The sequence below is a fragment of the Macrosteles quadrilineatus genome, unplaced genomic scaffold, assembly GCF_028750875.1.
Source record: "Macrosteles quadrilineatus isolate MER2022 unplaced genomic scaffold, UCM_ALF_1.0 Scaffold_2__2_contigs__length_208266976, whole genome shotgun sequence".
Taxonomy (NCBI): domain Eukaryota; kingdom Metazoa; phylum Arthropoda; class Insecta; order Hemiptera; family Cicadellidae; genus Macrosteles; species Macrosteles quadrilineatus.
Window position 1 is genome coordinate 44,093,068 of NW_026542595.1, and position 21,567 is coordinate 44,114,634.

Below are 21,567 nucleotides of genomic sequence, written 5' to 3' on the forward strand. Positions count from 1 at the left end.
CGGTTATAAATTTGAAGAAAAGTACCAGCACTCTACTTTTGAAATATGTGTGAAAAATGTAACACAAATTTTAGTATGTCAACTCTTGCAGCAAAAAAATCACCCCTAAGGATTTTTATTTATTTATTTTATGCAAAATCCCCTTCTTCTTGTCTACCAAATGAGTATGTAGTAAATGTTAATATTGTATAATAAACAAGAGTGTATATGCCACGGTGGCCTGCCGCAGCTCAGAGCGAGAGCGCCCATCCAGGAGTACAACATTAGGTTAGTGACTGTGAGAGTGAGACAGACATACAACTAGCTCTCACTACTACTCCAAGAGAGGCTCACGGTGATGGTGGGTTTGCTCTATTCACTGAGTTTGGTTAAATACACGTTGCGCGCGTAGTGGCCAACACTGGAACTAACACACTCCCAGCGCCTGTGAGCCATGCCGTTATTACACCCTTAATCGTTCAAGATAAAAGTGGTTTACGAGTTAGTACTTCCTTTTCTTGATGTTTGAATGTGAGTGTGAAAATGAAAATGTCAACCGGTGTACTAGGTCTCTAGAAAACTGAATAAATTGCAGGTTGTCAGTGAAAACAAATACGATTCATACAATACCATAACCATCCAATTAGTACTGTATGGTTTCAGTGGCCCTGGAGGTAAGATAAAGTACGGTACGGACGGTATGTGATTATATACAATGGAAGGTGGTATGTATCTACTTTATTTAAGACCAGTGTGTGTGAATCAGCCACCAATCTCACTTCCAGGTTTTACAAATCGACACAATTGCTGTTTTATTGTAAAATTATCATATCTAAAATGCATATCCTATAGGCATATACTCGAATGAAAGAAATAAGTGGTCATGACATTTTTTTACAAGATGATTTACCCATTAAAACTTCCAGAATTTGTCTTTATGCGAGTAAACTAGCTGTTCTGAATTATATTCAGCTGTTGTAATTGACTACTCAATTGTCGATTCCTGGACGGGCCAACAGCTTGTTTCAGTTAAATTGTGTGGGCTACAATTATTTGTTGTCTGGTTTTCCTATCAAAGTATTCTTATTTCCAAGAAAGATTGTCTTGCTATGGCATGGTAAATTGACAATTACGTCACCAGCATACTTCCACTGTCACTTGATTACAGTATATTTTATGATAAAATTTACATAACTAAGCATAGCAATTTTCCAAATTCTGTTTTTCAATTATATGCTAAATACATTTTAATTTCTTACATTAGTATTTGAAATGGTTTCAAATTTACCCATTATAATGGTATTTACTCAGGGGAGGTATAGAAGAGGCTACGATGACAGCTGTGGGCTTCTTATTAGCTGAGGGAACGTCATTACCGTAACAAAACGATCGATAGCCATCGGCCTCGGTGGTCTATTGGTTAGCGTGCCTGGCTGATATACTGTAGGTCCCGGGTTCGAATCCCGCTGGTAACATTAACTTTTTGTCCAAGATTTTTTTATTATCAGCAAGTTTGGCTGGTTTGGTTCGGTTATTACAGTTTAATTTTATTATTAAGTCATTATAAAATTTTAATTGAGCAAATTCTAGTTTTATTTAATAAACAGAATTATTTTTCCGATTACTAAACTTTTGTTATATTATTTCTTTATCAACAAGTTTGGTTAGTTCGGTTAGGTTATGATAGTTTAATTTTATAATTAAAAAATAATAAAATTGAATTTGAGACATTTATAATTTTATTTTATTAACAGAACTATTTTTGCGATTAGTAAACCTTCATTGCCAAAGTTGTCTCTACTACAGCGCTGTTCACGGAGGAATTTTGAACTAAATGCCTCATTCGTACCTCCCCTAAGTCAGAATCCCCTCATTAGGTTAAGTTATCTGACCTAAGCCAAAGCCCATTCTTGTATGGGTTGGTTAAGTGAAGGTGGACTGTGTATTGTGATAAAATGGAACAAAACATTGCAATGTTCAATTTATTAAAAAGAAGGTTTTTTTATTTAATTGAAAACACTTTCTAAAATATTAAAAGTGCTTACAACACTTGAGTGAAGAGATCGCTCTTAAATAAGGTGTATTACAGCGTCCAGGATTTTTCAGCTGGTAGTCACAACCAATAAAAAGTTTTGCAAATGTTACTACCTAAGAAGGTGTGTAAATTAGTTTTACCTCAGTTTATTTAAGTTTATTTTGACATGGCTAACACTAATTGTATTTGGTTGATTTGGCTGAATTAATGACTTATGACTTATTTACTTATAACACAATACAAAAAACTTTTTCCCTCCCAAAACTGAGATAAAAGTTGTAAAATGAACATCATAAATCCAAATAAAAAATAGTGTTAAAACCGAGAAGGAAATAGGTTAATGGTACCCAAATAAAAATCTATTCATGAAGGTCAAAAGTCAATTTGAAAAACAACTATGTGATAAGAGATAAGTACAATGCATATTATTGGAATGGTAGTCATACGTCATTACTCTAGCAAGAATAGCACAACTTCAAGAGCCATTTCTTCCATGATAACATTCTAAACAAAAACAAAACTAATTGCAGCTGAATTGCGTACAATGTACCTATATAAAAATAGGAATGTGATAAGTTATTTGGATTAATGTATTTGCTTTTAGAACATAATTTCCTTAAGTGAAAATTTCAATTATTACTCTTATATCTTTGGCAAAATTACAAAATGCCTTGTGTTAAGGATTTTAAATACTAACTAAAAAATAATAACTACTAACTAAAATAAAATAAATTAAATAACTAATCTAAAAAATGCACGGTCAAAAGTTTATGAGTGTCAATAATAAAACTAAGATACCAGGAGAATGCTTATAGACTATATTTACCTATTTTCACTCCCTACTATTTTTATTTCAACATGAGATAATGATTTCAGTAAAAGGTGTTGCAAAATGTTTATGCTTTAATTTTATTTATAAATCTTAAAGAAATCTACGACGACTGTCCGTCGCAGCCAAGCAAGATAGTTCTAATCTGAGACCAAAGTTGTGTCCTTTAGGCCTACTTCATCCACTAGCCAGTTCCCACTTCTTTGGGATGATCGGTCTCGTCATAGTATTCAAAAATGTTGTGGAGGAAAACTAACGCTCCCGCCATGTAATATTCACAATCTGTGATAAAGATGTACTTGGTCATATTAGTCAATGGCTATTGAAGTCCATCACAAGTCAATGAAGGTGAATGAAGTAAACAGTGATGTACAAATTGTGCCCAAGGAAGAGTCAGCGGGTGTGTGTAGGTGCTACGACGCCTCTATAAGACTATCGACGATACGGTAAGCCCTGGAAGTCTGAAACACCCTGATCAGCAAGCAAAGTTTCTACAAGTTCAATCACATTCTCGATGAAAACTGGTGAAAATCTGATACCGACCAGGCTGTAGGTAAATAGGCTGTAGGCTGTAGGTGTGTTGTAGGTAATAGAAAATACGTACTGGCTTCTGCAAACTACCTGAACCACTCATGCACATTATCTACATTTAAATACTTTTTCCTACAGTCACCCGACAAAGTTGGCTTCCTTATACTGTTTATAGTACAGAAAGCTGCTAATTGCTGCATATTTATACTTTGTCGTACCGTTTATACTTTGGCGCACATCAGGAATCCAACGAAACAACACAAAACAGTGTGGTTCTATTATGCACGTAATCTGTGTACGCTTGGAAATAGGTTGGCAACACTTAAAGAAAATAATACTATGAGCAGCTGATTGACTATTATAACTACGATTTAACCTGTAATTTCGTGTTTATAGTTTATGTTCTCTTTTAGGTATCTCTGAACTTTCTGGACTTTTAAACGTTTTTATGACATTCCTACGATCTTAATAAACAAGAAAATACCTTTAAAGCATTTTTTTAGGTGCGGAAACCACTGAAAATTACAAAAATATACGGAACTATTTTCTCAAGTTGCGGAGCACATTGCTTGCCGAGGAAAAACTAGTGGAGTGATACGGACCGGGGACTACTTTCTCTAGGGCACCTATTTGTGTTGCCAGCTGAACCTAAAAACGTGTTGTATAGTGTTTGAAAGACTAATTATTTGTATGCTTTATAGTGACTGTAGGAAAAATATAATGTGTAAAACAAGTGCAAAAGGCCTTTGCTGCACTCGAGATCATTCGTAAACGTTGCTCTCGTGTGCAGCAAAGTGCCACTTTGCTCACTATTTACACAAATAACTATTCTTTATAGTTTATACACATCTGTCAACTTTAAACTGTAATCAAAGGGAATTGAACACTCTCCTTTAGAAACCTAATCACAGATCACGCGGTAGCGTCAATTATCATTATCTTTCATGATGTTTACAAATACCATGACAAGACTAATTGTAGAAGTGGAAATTGGCAAGAATATTACTGGAAGAAGCAAGGAACACTATGGGCCGGTTTCGGAGCTCGGGACTAACGCTATTCCTGGACTAAAATCCAGTTCAAACCAGTTTTTATTCTAGGACTAAAAAATCGGGTTTCGGAGCTCCAGGATTACGCTAGTCAACGACTAAGTCTATTCCGAGAGTTACATAGTCCCTGAATTACTCTCATGGGTTTCGGAGTCACGGGCTACTTAATCCTCGAATTAAATGTTATTCGATCGGGTTTCGGAGCCAAATATATAATCCACAACTGGGCAACAAAGACTAACTCGAGGAATAAATATGAGCAATTTTTAGTCCAGGTGAAGGGCAGGATTAAGGGGCGGACTAACTTAACTTTTGGCGTAAGTACTCAATTTGTGAAGTTGTATCTATATAAATGCCAAATTCTTAATCGTCATAAAATTTACTGGCAATTTCATTCCTCTTGATATTTTTCCTTAAAATTTTATTTTTCTCTTAAGTATATATGCAAAATCATCTTTGAATGAAACCCGTTTATCTACAATTTATGCTCAAGACTATAATAGGCCAAACGGTCCCTAAAATTAATATTATAAGGTACTAAACGTAGATTTTAAAATAATAATATAACGAAGACAGAAAGAAAAACTTAACTGTATGAAAAAAATAATATATTGCCTATCAAATCTAAATACGTATTTAATACGCGGTACATAATGTTACATAGGGTTACATGCATTTAAATGGTCCATTTTAACGAGTTTTTGGGGACGTTGGTTTAACCGGAAACCCCGTTATTCGGACTGGCCTCGGCACTGAGGAGTCCGGATAGTCTACTGTAATGCAGTATTTTACTAAGGAATACTTTTAACCAAAATTAACAGTATGCCTAACGAAAAAAGACTTCTGTATTAGTATTATTTTCAATTGAAACTCATATCTATCTATCTATACTATTATAAAAAAGAGGTGGTTGCTGTATGTGTGTATGGGAAAAGTAAACTCGAAAAATACTGGTCGGATTGGGCTGAAATTTGGTATGATGATAGCTCCCATTCCCGATTAACATATAGGCATATTCTTATTTCAAAAATCCTTTCGGGCTCCGCCCCAGTGGCTCTGGAGTTTCCCATGTTAACCTTATGAGAAATGGAATTATTGAATCTTAACAGCTGTTTCAATTAAACAAGTTGGTTCTGTTCTATGATGTTCAATAGCATTAAAGTTACAAGGATTACCAACAGGGTGCAGCACTATTATTTCTTTTACATTTATGACAACAGCTAATTTGCAACCAAAAGGTGAGTGAGCGTAGCGAACGAACTTCAACCTGGAGGCGAGTTAGCGTAGCGAAAGAGCTAACCTGAAGGCAAGTGAGCGCAGCGAACGAGCTCCAACCTAAAGGTGAGTGAGCGTAGCGAACGAGCTCCAACCTAAAGGTGAGTGAGCGTAGCGAACGAGCTCCAACCTAAAGGTGAGTGAGCGTAGCGAACAAACTTCAACCAGGACGTGATTGAGCCATGCGAACGAGATAATCTTGAAAATTAAGAAGTTAAACGGGGCAAAGCCCGCGGGTTGCAGCTAGTCTAGTATAATAATTTGGAATTTGGTTAAATAACAAATATTTCAGCCGTGAGCTAACTCGGATAACCTGGAGTCTCAGATAACCGGAGCTCAGATGATTGGAAGTTAACTGAAGTTGCTTGGACACCTACTTAATCTCTACTACATATTGTACTTCCAGATGAATTGTTAAAATGCAAAACAATCAGAGAACACAAATACATTCTAAGCAGATAAATTATAACTATGCCTACTCTTAGAGCGTTAAACCAACAAATTGTTGTAATAATGATAATTTTTTACGGTTGATTTGCATTCAAAGAATAATAAAATATTTCCCTTTATGTTTTTTATCATCATACAGTATTCATTTCAAAATAATTGTAAGACCTTAAATAGACAATTATTGGGGTTTGCATTAGGATTACAAAAGTCGCAACCAATCTCTAATATCTCAAATGCCTACAGTTTTTAGATTCTCATAAAAAAATAACTTGGACAAAGTAAAGGCATAGGCTAACACATTTGACACCTTATTCTTCAATCGGGAAGTTTTTTTTTTTATCAAACTTAACAGCAGTAAATAAACCTTCAGGTTTTTTTTTTGTAAATGATGGTTCACATAACTGGGTTTTTTATTTCGGCATACGTTTTTGAACACGATATCTTCTTTTAGTTACCATCTTCAGTGAAACTCAAGGAATCATTATTCCAACTGATAAGTGATTAGAACCAGACTAGAGAGTAGACACCACAGAAATTGTTAGTACGTTTTCTGTGGTAGACACTAATGTATGAGCGCTGACCGTGAACAACTTTGGCAGGTATCGTCTTAAATTCGTCTGTCCGCTGCCCCTACCACCACTCAAAAACTAAAATTCCCCGTGATTCCTACCTTAGTCCTAGAATAAGTAGTCCAGAAGTTGGGGAATAAAGTTAGTCGTCGAATAGACTAGTCTGCGGACTAGGGAGTTAGTTCGCGAGCTCTGAAACCCGATTTTTTATTCAATGACTAACTTTATTCACTGATTAAGTAACTCCAGGATTACGTATTCCCGAGCTCGGAAACCCGCCCTATGTAGGTCTGAGATTTGAACTAGCTAGTTTGACTGCTACGGGAGCTTGATGGATACCTTGATTTATGGAAGAATCAAGCATTTGGGAGTGAGGACATGGCCTAAATGGGGAAAGTTGTTTAACTTCTGGACATATTCACACTACTAATTTGTCCAGATTGACTTTTGAATCTGGCCGCCATGGAGTGTAAATATTGTAAATATTAGTTTATTTAATTTTTAAAAGTAAATTTTATCTGACAAGATCAATCCAGACATCTGGTCAGCGATCGCCAGTTGGTAATGTTAATGGTAATGGTAAGGGGCCCTATGATTCACATCTATGTCAACAACCATAGTGTTGTGAAGTCCCAGGTACATTACCACCCTTCTTATTGCCACCAACACAGCTCAAACACCCTCTCTAACTGGTGCGAGATGCCAAAACAACCTCTCTACCTGGTGCGAGAAGCCCAAACAATTAACCCTTCTAACTGGTGCGAGAAGCCCAAACACCCCTTCTAACTGGCGTGAGAACTCAAACATCCTCTCTAAGTATTCCACGAGAAGTATTATGACATTTCTATAACACCACATCATATATCACAGTTTGATCTATTTGCCCTACTCTGTTTTTCTAGCCCACTATTTCCTAACTACAGTACCTACATTAAACCATTTGATTGTTGTTTTAGAGCAAACAAAAGAAACAATCTGCACATTCCATACCTGAACTCTAAACGTAGGTATCGTAGAGTCTTCCCCTCTTCTGGCAAAATCCTCGTATATAAAGTCTGGGTCATCCACAAAGTGTCCGATGCTCGGCGTGATACGGAGACCTGCGCTGGTGCCTAGTTCTACACTCTGCAGCTCCACTCTCTCAAAGCGCTTGGCTCGCTCCTCTGCGGAGAACTCCTCCTGCTGCTCTGACAGTGTTTTCATCCGCTGCATGAGTGTGTCCACGCCCACACCGGTGTCCATATCACTAGTGTAGCCCTCGGAGCTGATGGTGTCGGTCGTCTCGCTCGCGTCCACTTCTTCACTCACTCCGCAGCCGTACACGAAGCTGCACAAACAGTGGAAGTGGACCAACAACACAATGGCGTGAACCACCTCTGACAGAGACCAGTTGTCTGTGCCCTTCGTCAACATCTGTCAAAAAAACACCTGAGCTATGAATATTACTATTTAATTGACAGAAGTTAATAAGAAAGGTTATAAGGATCACAAAAAAGTTGTTAATGCTTTAATACTTTATTCTGAAATGGCAACCGTACGAATGTAGGTATTTTAAGCCAAGTATGAATGGAGTTGAGTGTAGAATGATGTGATGAGATCTTGTAATCTTTGTTAGTGACTAAGGCCGACATATTCCTTAGACATAGCTGTTAATTAATGGCTCATAAAGCCAGTGGCAACTAAGAGACCTATTTTGCCTTGTAATTAACGAATTGGTCTAATTATCAGGATAGTACTGCGGATAGTCGTAGTACTCACTAGTGCAGATGTTAATCCACACCAGGGAGCATTGCTTCCACAGTGCATCCCTAAAAATATCCACATGAGATTTTTAAAGTCTAAAAATAATTATAATCAGCTAGTGTCGGGCAAAATGTATTATCGTACAGTAGTAGGTAATGGAATCCCATTTGATTAAGCAGGTGGCTTACAGCTTTTTTCCGGAAAAAATTCTTGAGTAGAAAGTCAATTAAAACAATTGAGGCAAAAAATAATTTCCTGTATTGTTGCCAAAAGTATAAAACTACAATTCCAACACGGTTATAATTTGTGAAGTAATGTGGGGCAGAGGACATCTCAATACCTGCTTCAATAAAGGATTAGATGTATTATTAGATAGGATTAGGTAGTATTAGAATAGTAAACCTTCGATAGGCCGAAACTCCATGTAGTTCAACATGGGCTGAGCTATTTTGTCAAGTGATATTTAATGGTTACTATTGTGATGTAAGCTGACTTGAATATTAATTTGTCATTTATTGTTGACGTGAGACTAATTAACAGTGAAATTGTTAAGCTTTTTAGTATTTAATAAATTTGGGTGATTTCTATATAGGCCTAAACTTGTGTTTTACTTTCCTGTATATTAAACTCCATTTACTCCCTATAGTTCGGCATTTTGATAGTTCGACACCCCTAGGTCCACAAAGTATCGAACTATCGAGGTTCTACTGTATTAGATAGCATTTGTTGGAGCAGAACTGATGAGTTTCCTTTGTTAAACTGCATACACATTGCATAAGTAGGGGTTGACAGGGGAACTAACTTTGCTCTAAAAGTTAAGGTCTAAATGTCACTTTCACTAATGATAATTTAATTAAAAAATATATTAAAAATTGTATTCAGCACCGGGAAGATGATTTTTCAATTGCTTGTAAACATGACTAGTAACAGAATAAAAATCTGATAAGGATTGTTTAAAAAACAATTTAATAACTTGTGTTATATAACACAAGTTATAAGTCTCTTATAGTCTTAAGAGTTACACTTAAGTCCCTTCAAACTACAGTGTCTGGGATTTCCAACTAGAGCTCCATGGTTCAGTTTGGCAAAGCATTTTGTTCATAAAATGATAGCTATTCATTGAAAAACATGTTTTACCAAGTGTATCAATGAGGATCCAGTTCAGATTTTTTTTAGGTAAAAAGGTTTACCTCCATGTTGGATGGTAATTTTCTTATAGTGGCTTATCCTCATCTATGGTATATACAGTAGACTTCCTCTTATCCGGACACCTTTAAACCGGATATCGACTTAGCCAGATTACACTCGGCAGAAGTGACATTTATTTTTTATCGGCACATTGGTTTAACATCGTGCCTGCATAAACCTAATTATCAGTGCCAAGGTATTGAAGTTCTGTGGCTACGTCAGAAAGATTGATTTGTTCTCTACCTTGATGTGGGACTTGTTGAGCAGCCATGGCCGGTGAGCCAAAATCTTGTTGATCTCGTACAGGTTCCGCAGCTTCTGAGGGATGTGTGCCAAGCCCTTCAGCCAAGTCTTGTCCCCTCCCTGCATGAGGAACTCCTGTTTCTGCAACTGCACCAGGTAACTGCACTGATGTCTCCCAGCAGCCTGCAAAGTAACAAGGAAAATAAGCCAGTATAACAAGTTTTGGCTGCAATTGGTTTGCAAGGGTTCCCACAAGGTTCCCTTTATGAGGTTCACTGGTTTAATTGGTGCATCAACCCATACTATGAACAAAAGGTGACAGAAAAAGCTGTTTCATAAGAAGTGTTGTATGTAAATTAAGGTCTTCAACATGTTCACGTCGCAGCCAAGTGAGCTACTAGCTAGTTCAACTGCAATACCAGCACCGTAATCTTTACTTTACCGTAGCCAGCTTAATAATTGGAAATTCTCCTTCTCCACTGACAGGGGACATGTAAATGTTTTAAGCCAATCCTGCTTAAAACATATTGATTAAGCGATTGTGGTAATGATTTTATAGTATACGAGCTTTTGGTACGTCCTACTTATGGGAATTGAGTAGTCAATTAAAACTGGATATAATTCAGAACAGCTACAAGCATTAAGACAAATTCTGACAGTTTCATGGGAAAATCATCTTGTAAACAAATCTCAAGTGACCACCTGTTTCTGTCATCCAAGAGAAGGCCTATCTCGATAGACCTATACTGTAATTTTACAATGGAAGAGCAATTGTGTCAATTTAAAAAGCCTTGAAGTAAGATTGATGGCTGATTCACACACACACACTGGTTTCAAGCTACATACCACCTTCCATTGCATACTATCACTTACCATACCTTATCTTACCTCCGTGGTCAGTGAAACCTTAAGAGGATTCTGGCCTAATCCTCTTCTAACCCCTGCCTCTTTTAATTTAGATACCAGTCTGGAGATGTCTTTCATTACTTGGTCTTTCCACTTCATTCTTTGTCTTCCAAGTGGTCGTATATTTTATGGCACTCCTTAGAATACACTTTTAAAAGTTGTTGTATCTTCTCTCCACGATTCCACCATGCATCATAGCCTTTCCATCGGAGCCTTTCACTTTTGGCAAAACACCCCTATATCTTGGTGTTCATACATTTCTCTTAGCTCTTTGTTCTTTTGTTGTATCTCAATCTCCAGTTATCTTGAACTGGTCCATATATTTTCTCCACACTCTATTCTCAAACCCAGCAATGAGGTTTTTCGGTTCTTGATCAGTGTCCAAATTTATGAACCATACATTACAGTACTACTTGGATGGTTATGGTATGGTATGAATCGATTTTGGAGTTTTTTCTTAAGACCTACTACTACACCGGTTGAAATTTTTATTACAAACCCAAATTTTGTATGTTGACATACACAAATTTGAACACCAAGAAAAGAAGTATCAACCCAATATGTAAACCACTTATATCTTTAACGATTAAAAGATGAATTAACATTTTCATGGCATAAACCATAAACCAATACTTCTTCATTTCCTGATATCGCAGATGCTTTACAGTAGGAATCTGACTAAATTTTAAAGTGAAATAGTATGTAGGCAAACACCGAGACGATCAATATTTTAAACAAACAACTTGTAACATAATAAACATTTCAATGATAGTAAGAAACCAGCTGTTAAGTCTTAACATTGTTAGCGTCGGGTGCTGGACTTTTTAAAATTAATTTCTAAAAAACTAAAACCTCAAACTAAAATTATGGCTTTAACATTAATTTCCTTTCAAAACTATCTTTCTTTCAACACAAAAATCATGAAAATCCGCCAAGTGGTTGATTCAGAATCAAGAAAAAAACCCTGTCACGTTTTTAATATTTAAGATTCTCAATGTGTAACTGCGTGTACTTCTGATACCTTACTGAAGGACTCAATATTTTCCCTATTTCTACATCAATCAACACTGTATATAAAAGCAAATCCTGCAGTTGAACATACAAAGTGAAAAGTAAAAATGAAACGTTAAAACAAAAACGGGACTGAACATTATGATTGGGAGACAATACAGTGGGTAATCAAATATGTGGTAGACACTGGACTAAGCAACTTACCATGATAGCAATATAGTGCCTATAGTCGTAAGGTAGTGGACCATCCCCTCGCAGAATGAAGTTCTGAGTCCTCAGAAACACGTCCAGATACTTGGGATGTAGGCCCATCACCTGGGTCACATGGTCCAGCCGGTTGTTCTGCAGAAATGCATCTATCAACAGCGCATGAGTCTGAAACATGACATCAATCATTTAAACTAAAATACATTTCATCATACTTACTTTGAAGATTATTATTGGAATACAATCAAAATAGACTCTATTCAATATTTAAAGCAACCCTGGCATAACACCAAGACCTTAAGTGTCCTCCTATTTCACTTCAGACTGTATTATAAGGATTTTATTTTACTTGTCTATTTAACTTAGATAGGCTACCTAATATTAGGTTGGGCATTTTTTTAAACACAACTTCAACTAGTCCAAAAATGAGATTAGGGTATTATTAATATATGAAACTCAGGGCCAGATTATCCACTGGACTATGGTCTAGAATATAGATGGTGTCGGCCAATACTGTAGCACTTTTTTAAAAGCACTAAAAAGTAGAAATTTATAAATATGTGAAGAGAATAAATACTTGTAAGATTTAAAACGAAAAACGTTGGGGGCATAAAATGGCTAATTAATGAAAACCCCCTCTTTATTAGCTATTGCATGCGCCCAACGTTTTTCGTTTTCAATCTTACAAGTATTTATTTTCTTCACATATTTATAAATTATTTTCTACTTTTTAGTGTGTTTAAATGAAGTGTGGTTATTTTAAAGGATTTTTAATTTATAAATTAGTAGCTGTACCCGCGGGCTTTGCCCCGTTTTACTTTATAAGTGAGCTTGTTCGCATGGCTCAATCACGTCCTGGTTGAAGTTCGTTCGCTACGCTCACTCTGGAGCTCGTTCGCTGCGCTCACTTGCCTTCAGGTTAGCTCGTTCGCTACGCTAACTCGCCTCCAGGTTGAAGTTCGTTCTCAATCACGTCCTGGTTGAAGTTCGCTACGCTCACTCACCTTTTGGTTGCAAATTAGCTGTTGTCATAAATTAAAAAAAATGTAATAGTGCTAAACCCTGTTGGTAATCCTTGTAAGTTTTTCAAAACTATCTTTCTTTCAACACAAAAATCATGAAAATCCGCCAAGTGGTTGATTCAGAATCAAGAAAAAAACCCTGTCACGTTTTTAATATTTAAGATTCTCCCTGCTCGTTAAGTAAGTCGTTAAGAGTTCTGAGGACTCTATATGAGCTACTGACAAAGGTAACTTAAAACCATTTATTTAATGCTTTTGCATATCATAGAACCAACTTTTTAGTTGAAACAGCTGACTAAATTCTTCCCTTTTAATATGAATACTCATAAGGTTAACATGGGGAACTATAGAGCCACTGGGGCGGAGCCCGAAAGGATTTTTGATATAAGAATATGCCTATATGTTAATTGGGAATGTGAGCTATCATCATGCCAAATTTCAGCAAAATCCGTCCAGTGGTTAATGCGTTTACTTGTCACAAACATACATCCATACATCCAAACTTTCTCATTTATAATATTATAATATAATATAATATAATATAATATTAGTAGGATTTTCTAGTTTTTAGTCATAAATGTGTAAATATGTTAAATCTATTTTATATGGCCTGTTAAATCAAACCAAACCCCTTTTAACAGTAATCAGATGTTGTTGCTAATCTTACTAATATTATAAATGTGAAAGTTTAGATGTATGGATGTATGGATGGATGTATGTTTGTGACAAGTGAACGCAAAAAATACTGATCGGATCGGGCTGAAATTCGGCATGATGATAGCTCATATTCCCGATTAACATATAGGCATATTTTTATCCCAAAAATCCTTCCGGGCTCCGCCCCAGTGGCTCTGGAGTTTCCCATGTTAAACTTATGAGAAATGGAATTAATGAATCTTAACAGCTGTTTCAATTAAACTAGTTGGTTCTGTTCTATGATGTTCAATAGCATTAAAGTTACAAGGATTACCAACAGGGTGCAGCACTATTATTTCTTTTACATTTATGACAACAGCTAATTTGCAACCAAAAGGTGAGTGAGCGTAGCGAACGAACTAACCTGAAGGAAAGTGAGCGCAGCGAACGAGCTCCAACCTAAAGGTGAGTGAGCGTAGCGAACGAGCTCCAATCTAAAGGTGAGTGAGCGTAGCGAACGAACTTCAACCAGGACGTGATTGAGCCATGCAAACGAGATCATCTTGAAAATTAAAAAGTTAAACGGGGCAAAGCCCTCGGGTTACAGCTAGTATTCTCATACTAATCATAAAACTTTGGAATCTCAGGGGAGCAGAACCTATCCCTCTTAACCTAAAACCTCTGCTCTTTAAAGAAACGGTCAAATTAATAAATTTACAGCTGACTTCAAATGATATATTATTTACATTCTTCCAAAATGTAAACACTGATACTTTGGAAGCCCATGGGGGTGTAGCCCAATATGAAAATTAAATGATTTAATATTGCATTGTCATCCATTTGTGAGCTATATGTTTCAAGTATCTAGCTCATCGGGAAATTAATTTAAAATTGGATTGCAAAATTTGTACCAAACAGACAAGAAAGCGAGCTAATAAAATTGTCTTAAAATGTGATAAAATAAAATATTTATCTACTGTGAAAATCAACTCTTACTCTTATTCTTATGGTACTGTACATTCAAGCATTAATTATATCACTTACAAATGAATGACTAAATACTCCCACCGCAGCTAACCTACAGCCTGAGGATTTGATTTAACCATAACACTTCCATAAAAATCAAGGGATATTTACTCCCCATTTAAACAGTAACATTAAATTTAACGAGTGCTAAGGTTTGCTGCTACTGTTACGGGGAAATTAAAAAGTGGTTGTTTGACCAAATGTTGATAGTATACAATGAAATAAATAAATTTGCTTAATTGGATCAACATAATATGTCCATAAATAATAAACTACAACGATTTTATTTTTCTCCTAAGAATAATTTGGGGAATTTCTCTATTACTTTTAATTGTACAATGACACTACAACATACGACATTTTTAATCCTTACATGATGGTTTTAACAAAATGTTGGTATTTCCATGTTTTAGGGGTAAAAAGCTAAAAAAAAAATATTTTCGAAAATTGTAAACCCCCAAATTACCCCGTTCCTATGACCCGATCTTGCTGGTTCGCGAACGCATAAATGGTGCCACAATTTACATATAAATAAAGGGAACATTGTTTATTCTCAAGAGAATTTATGAGGCATTCGTTCCGGACCGAGTGGTCAACATGAAACGTCAACAATGTTGCTCTATGGCGGGGACGACGCCCTTGGACCACTTCCTTTTCCTGTTTACTCCGTGGCGCTGCTGGTATAATGTGATATGGTTAATGTTGAGGGCCGCCGAGCATAGCATATCATAAAAATATGTTCTAAATGCTTTGAAAAATGCCGCTTTTAAAAGTTACGTGGTTTAAATCCCTGTTGATAAATTAGAATGCGTAAAAAATAGCGCAATACGGTGTTTTTAAAGGAATACATCCAGGAAAGTATTTAGGTATTCAATTTGAAGACTATGGGGGTGGAAAAAGTCCCGGGACGGTAAAATATTTTAATCAATAACAAAGATAGAGCTTCAAAGCTTGGTACACAGTTATTGGGCATTAAAATAACTTAAAAAAAAACATTATTCAATGATACGCTACCTCCTCGCCTAGGGAGACCCCGGCTAGGGGTCAGACGAAAATCTTAAATGGAAGCATAGGTTGATATGCACGTCAAATTAAAGGTCCTTGTTAGTAAATTACAATGCCGCAAACCCGAACTTAAACGGACAACCGATTAAACAAAATCCTTTTCTATTAAAATACAACGACGTAAATTTGAAATCAGACAACCGAGTCATAAATGAGAGCCTTTCAAAGATGTCTCGAATGTGCCTTTTTGAATCTTTAAACAGTTGTCATTTTTTTACTCAGTTGTTCTTTTAAGCTCAAATTTGCGGCATTGTATTTTGCTAAGAATGTCCTGTAGTTTAAGTTTAAGTTTTTCTTCTGACTCCTAACATGACGTCCCCCTGGGGAGTTAGCGTATCACTGAATAATCTGTTAAAATGATTTTAATGCCTAGTGACTTTTTACCAAGTTTTGTAGCTTTATCTTGATTATTTTTAGCAAATTTCCCATATAGGGAGTACGCTATTACCGTAGGTCTCATGGTAAGACCCGATTTACTTTTTCTTTTTGAGGTCCCCAAAGGCCAAAACACCCACCGTTCAAATTCTAACAGTAAATAGATCAGTCCTATTTATTAAATTATACAATATAACAGAAGGTAAAGGCGTAAACCTAGTGTTTGTGTTCTTTACATCATATGAGTTCCAATCAGCCACCCACGTAATGTTAATCTCAAGCGCATACAAGTACACGACCACAGGTCAAAGGCTTGTATCTGCCATCTGTTGGCGCGTATTTTTAACTGATGTTTGGCAAAACAACAGCTGACTGCAACGAGAACAGGTGCACCAACATTCCGTCACTGATACGAGAATCGTTGCCAATTGAGACATATAATTAGTCTCGAAAGAATCATGTATATACTTATATCTTTATACAGTACCATATTGTATCTTTATACGTATTGGCTCATTATTCAAAATCAGTTCATATCAGACCTTCAACAACCCATACAAAAGTTAAAAAAAGGTTAGTAATTTTCTACTGAAGATTTATTTTTTATTTTTTATTTTACATTTTACTATTAATACAATTAGAAATTAATGCCAATCCCATGTTATAGCTGTAGCTAGTTTTAGACGTACGTGAACCACCACCAGAGTGCGCAGATGTAAATTGCTGTTATTTGTCGAATAAGCCAATTTTCGAACCAAGTCAAACTAAAAGTACGTGTACATGTTATGTGACATGCATATGTCACATAAACTATTTCTTTAATGCCAAAAGATGCAGAGCACACACGGTGAGTGGGTAACTGAACTACTACGTTTGGAGTAGTTCAGAATACAAATCAAACTAGTACGTTTGATTTGTATTCAAATAACAATATTGGCTTCAGCTGGTCCATTGTAGATGGAAAGTCTACTTCATTATAACAAATGTTCAATTGTGTAACTATAAATGCCCAAGTGAGCAATAACATAACCGTGTTTTCTGTTAAGGATGGATGACCTTATTGACTCATTCGCGTGTTTGCAATGTCAATAGTTAAGCAACCGACACACGTTGCGTCACGTTTCCTTTGTCTACCGATAATGTTCAATGGCAAACAGCAAACAACAAATAACGATAATGTGTATATACCAAGTACTCAACACACGCGACATGCGGGTAACTTCTACAACCCATGACTACGATGACGACTGACCAGACAATAACGCTTAACAGCAACGCTCAGTGCTCACACGTTGCGTCACGTTTCCTTTGTCTACCGATAATGTTCAATGGCAAACAGCAAACAACAAATAACGATAATGTGTATATACCAAGTACTCAACACACGCGACATGCGGGTAACTTCTACAACCCATGACGACGATGACGACTGACCAGACAATAACGCTTAACAGCAACGCTCAGTGCTCACACGTTGCGTCACGTTTCCTTTGTCTACCGATAATGTTCAATGGCAAACAACAAATAACGATAATGTGTATATACCAAGTACTCAACACACGCGACCATGCGGGTAACTTCTACAACCCATGACGACGATGACGACTGACCAGACAATAACGCTTAACAGCAACGATCAGTGCTCACACGTTGCGTCACGTTTCCTTTGTCTACCGATAATGTTCAATGGCAAACAGCAAACAACAAATAACGATAATGTGTATATACCAAGTACTCAACACACGCGACCATGCGGGTAACTTCTACAACCCATGACGACGGTGACGACTGACCAGACAATAACGCTTAACAGCAACGCTCAGTGCTCACACGTTGCGTCACGTTTCCTTTGTCTACCGATAATGTTCAATGGCAAACAGCAAACAACAAATAACGATAATGTGTATATACCAAGTACTCAACACACGCGACCATGCGGGTAACTTCTACAACCCATGACTACGATGACGACTGACCAGACAATAACGCTTAACAGCAACGCTCAGTGCTCACACGTTGCGTCACGTTTCCTTTGTCTACCGATAATGTTCAATGGCAAACAGCAAACAACAAATAACGATAATGTGTTTATACCAAGTACTCAACACACGCGACCATGCGGGTAACTTCTACAACCCATGACGACGATGACGACTGACCAGACAATAACGCTTAACAGCAACGCTCAGTGCTCACACGTTGCGTCACGTTTCCTTTGTCTACCGATAATGTTCAATGGCAAACAGCAAACAACAAATAACGATAATGTGTTTATACCAAGTACTCAACACACGCGACCATGCGGGTAACTTCTACAACCCATGACGACGATGACGACTGACCAGACAATAACGCTTAACAGCAACGCTCAGTGCTCACACGTTGCGTCACGTTTCCTTTGTCTACCGATAATGTTCAATGGCAAACAGCAAACAACAAATAACGATAATGTGTATATACCAAGTACTCAACACACGCGACATGCGGGTAACTTCTACAACCCATGACTACGATGACGACTGACCAGACAATAACGCACAGCAACGCTCAGTGCTCACACGTTGCGTCACGTTTCCTTTGTCTACCGATAATGTTCAATGGCAAACAGCAAACAACAAATAACGATAATGTGTATATACCAAGTACTCAACACACGCGACATGCGGGTAACTTCTACAACCCATGACTACGATGACGACTGACCAGACAATAACGCTTAACAGCAACGCTCAGTGCTCACACGTTGCGTCACGTTTCCTTTGTCTACCGATAATGTTCAATGGCAAACAACAAACAACAAATAACGATAATGTGTATATACCAAGTACTCAACACACGCGACCATGCGGGTAACTTCTACAACCCATGACGACGATGACGACTGACCAGACAATTACGCTTAACAGCAACGCTCAGTGCTCACACGTTGCGTCACGTTTCCTTTGTCTACCGATAATGTTCAATGGCAAACAGCAAACAACAAATAACGATAATGTGTATATACCAAGTACTCAACACACGCGACATGCGGGTAACTTCTACATCCCATGACTACGATGACGACTGACCAGACAACGCTTAACAGCAACGCTCAGTGCTCACACGTTGCGTCACGTTTCCTTTGTCTACCGATAATGTTCAATGGCAAACAGCAAACAACAAATAACGATAATGTGTATATACCAAGTACTCAACACACGCGACCATGCGGGTAACTTCTACAACCCATGACTACGATGACGACTGACCAGACAATAACGCTTAACAGCAACGCTCAGTGCTCACACGTTGCGTCACGTTTCCTTTGTCTACCGATAATGTTCAATGGCAAACAGCAAACAACAAATAACGATAATGTGTATATACCAAGTACTCAACACACGCGACATGCGGGTAACTTCTACAACCCATGACTACGATGACGACTGACCAGACAATAACGCTTAACAGCAACGCTCAGTGCTCACACGTTGCGTCACGTTTCCTTTGTCTACCGATAATGTTCAATGGCAAACAGCAAACAACAAATAACGATAATGTGTATATACCAAGTACTCAACACACGCGACATGCGGGTAACTTCTACATCCCATGACGACGATGACGACTGACGGGGCGATGTCTACTTGTACCGGCGTCTAGTTGTACCTGCTGCATTTTGGTGACAGGCGTCTAGTTGTACCCAGTCCAAAGCTGTAGAGACAACTTGACGATGGTGCGGACGTCTAGTTGTCTCTACGTCTAGTTGTACCTCTTACAAATCTACAGGTACAACTAGTCGGGAACATCACCGTCTTCTTGTACCTCATACGTCTGCGTCTACTTGTACCTATGACTACTTGTACCTACGACTACTTGTACCTACGACTACTTGTACCTACGACTACTTGTACCTACGACTACTTGTACCTACGCCTACTTGTACCTACGTCTAGTTGTACCTGCGGCTGTAGTTGTATCTCCCCTTCAACTTGTCACCGGTTTAAGAGATTTATTTTATTTCTTTAAAAATCATACAATCTTACAACAATTTATTATAAACAACTTGCTACAAAAGCCAGGAAAATTTGGCTTGTCTGCAGCTCATTGAGAAACCCCTGTTCTTGACAACAACGTACTTGTGTCCCTTGGTCAGTCCTTATCCATATTACACTTTGGTTTTTCTTATTTCTTGTCAAGATCTGCTATCATTGTTTTTTTCCACTTAAACTCTACCTTTCTATAGAAAACTAACATTAACTTGCTTAAACAACAACTTTAAACAATTATCTTAAATAAATAAATTCAGAGTTTACAAAAACAAGTAATTGAGTATAATAAAGTGTTTTTGTACGGTATTAGTAAAGGAGAATATTACAACAAGTTCAAATTAAAAATGTATATGTTATTCTTATGGATATTACGTAAACTGGCGTAGTATGGTAGTTGATGCATATACTTTGACGAATTAGTTTATTTCACACTTAACTCATGGCCCCCACAAGGGTGGGGCTGGTGCAACTCTGGTCACAGGGCCCGGGCCCTCAGGGGGCCCGGGTCTACCCGTTTTTTTTCATCGAAGATTACTTTACAGCAGATCATAAATTGAAGACAAAAAATAATATATATATTTTACAAAAAACAAAGTTAAATAATTTAAAATGTATTAATTCTAGATTCTAGGCTAGTTTATATTTAAATACTATACTGGTAGGTGCGTATGTATGTAATGTAATGTACTATAAAACAGCAGAACAGCCAGCTACCTTTGTTATGTGACACAAACTTAAGAATTTTTTACTTTTGGAGTTTAAAAAATATGAAAGATTGTAATAATTTTGACCTAAGTTTTCTTCCCAATTCGCTCGGTATAATCATAGATAAAACATACTCCAGATTTCTCATCCTTATGGAACAGCTGAAGACAATTTTATTGTTAGTTCATGTACGGTTTATGTAGAGGTCGTGTTTTGTTTACAATTTGTTTCCCGTTATTACAGCCATTTAAAACCTCGTTTAACCAAATAATACGATCTAATCATAAACAATAACTTGTCCCCTAGTTATATAACCAAGCAGTAAAGCACAAATAAAGAAATTAACCCTAAAATAATGGAAACAAAGTTTCATCGACACTAGCGTCTTTGTGTCACGTACATGAACTAGACACGAAAAACGTGCTTCAAAATTTACAATGGGATGAGAAGTCTATTAGTCTATGGTATAATACTGTACTACAGCATGGATTGGATAGCATCGGCATCGACAGCATCGGTCATTCTCGGCGTTACTCGTGCACATTCGTTTTTCTCCGAGACTAATCGTAATCGCGCAAGTTCGGCAGCTCAGGCATCCACTCCCAAAAAATGTAGTATTGTTCACTGAATAAAATATGATTTCATTGGTGTAAGCTGTTAAACTTGATTTACAAAAGTGTTTTTCCTACTCC

The 21,567-nt window shown here is 37.1% G+C and overlaps 1 protein-coding gene across 1 annotated transcript in view; it reads right to left on the reverse strand.

Annotated features, from left to right (window-relative positions):
- LOC128986227 (sestrin homolog) overlaps positions 1–21,567 on the reverse strand; it is a 56,671-nt gene that overhangs the window by 12,602 nt on the left and 22,502 nt on the right. Inside the window, exons 2-4 of the mRNA XM_054406458.1 lie at positions 12,013–12,183; positions 9,892–10,074; positions 7,708–8,130 (exon numbers count right to left, since the gene is read on the reverse strand). Of these exons, the coding sequence (XP_054262433.1) occupies positions 7,708–8,130; positions 9,892–10,074; positions 12,013–12,183 (777 nt within the window). The remainder of the gene's footprint in view (positions 1–7,707; positions 8,131–9,891; positions 10,075–12,012; positions 12,184–21,567) is intronic.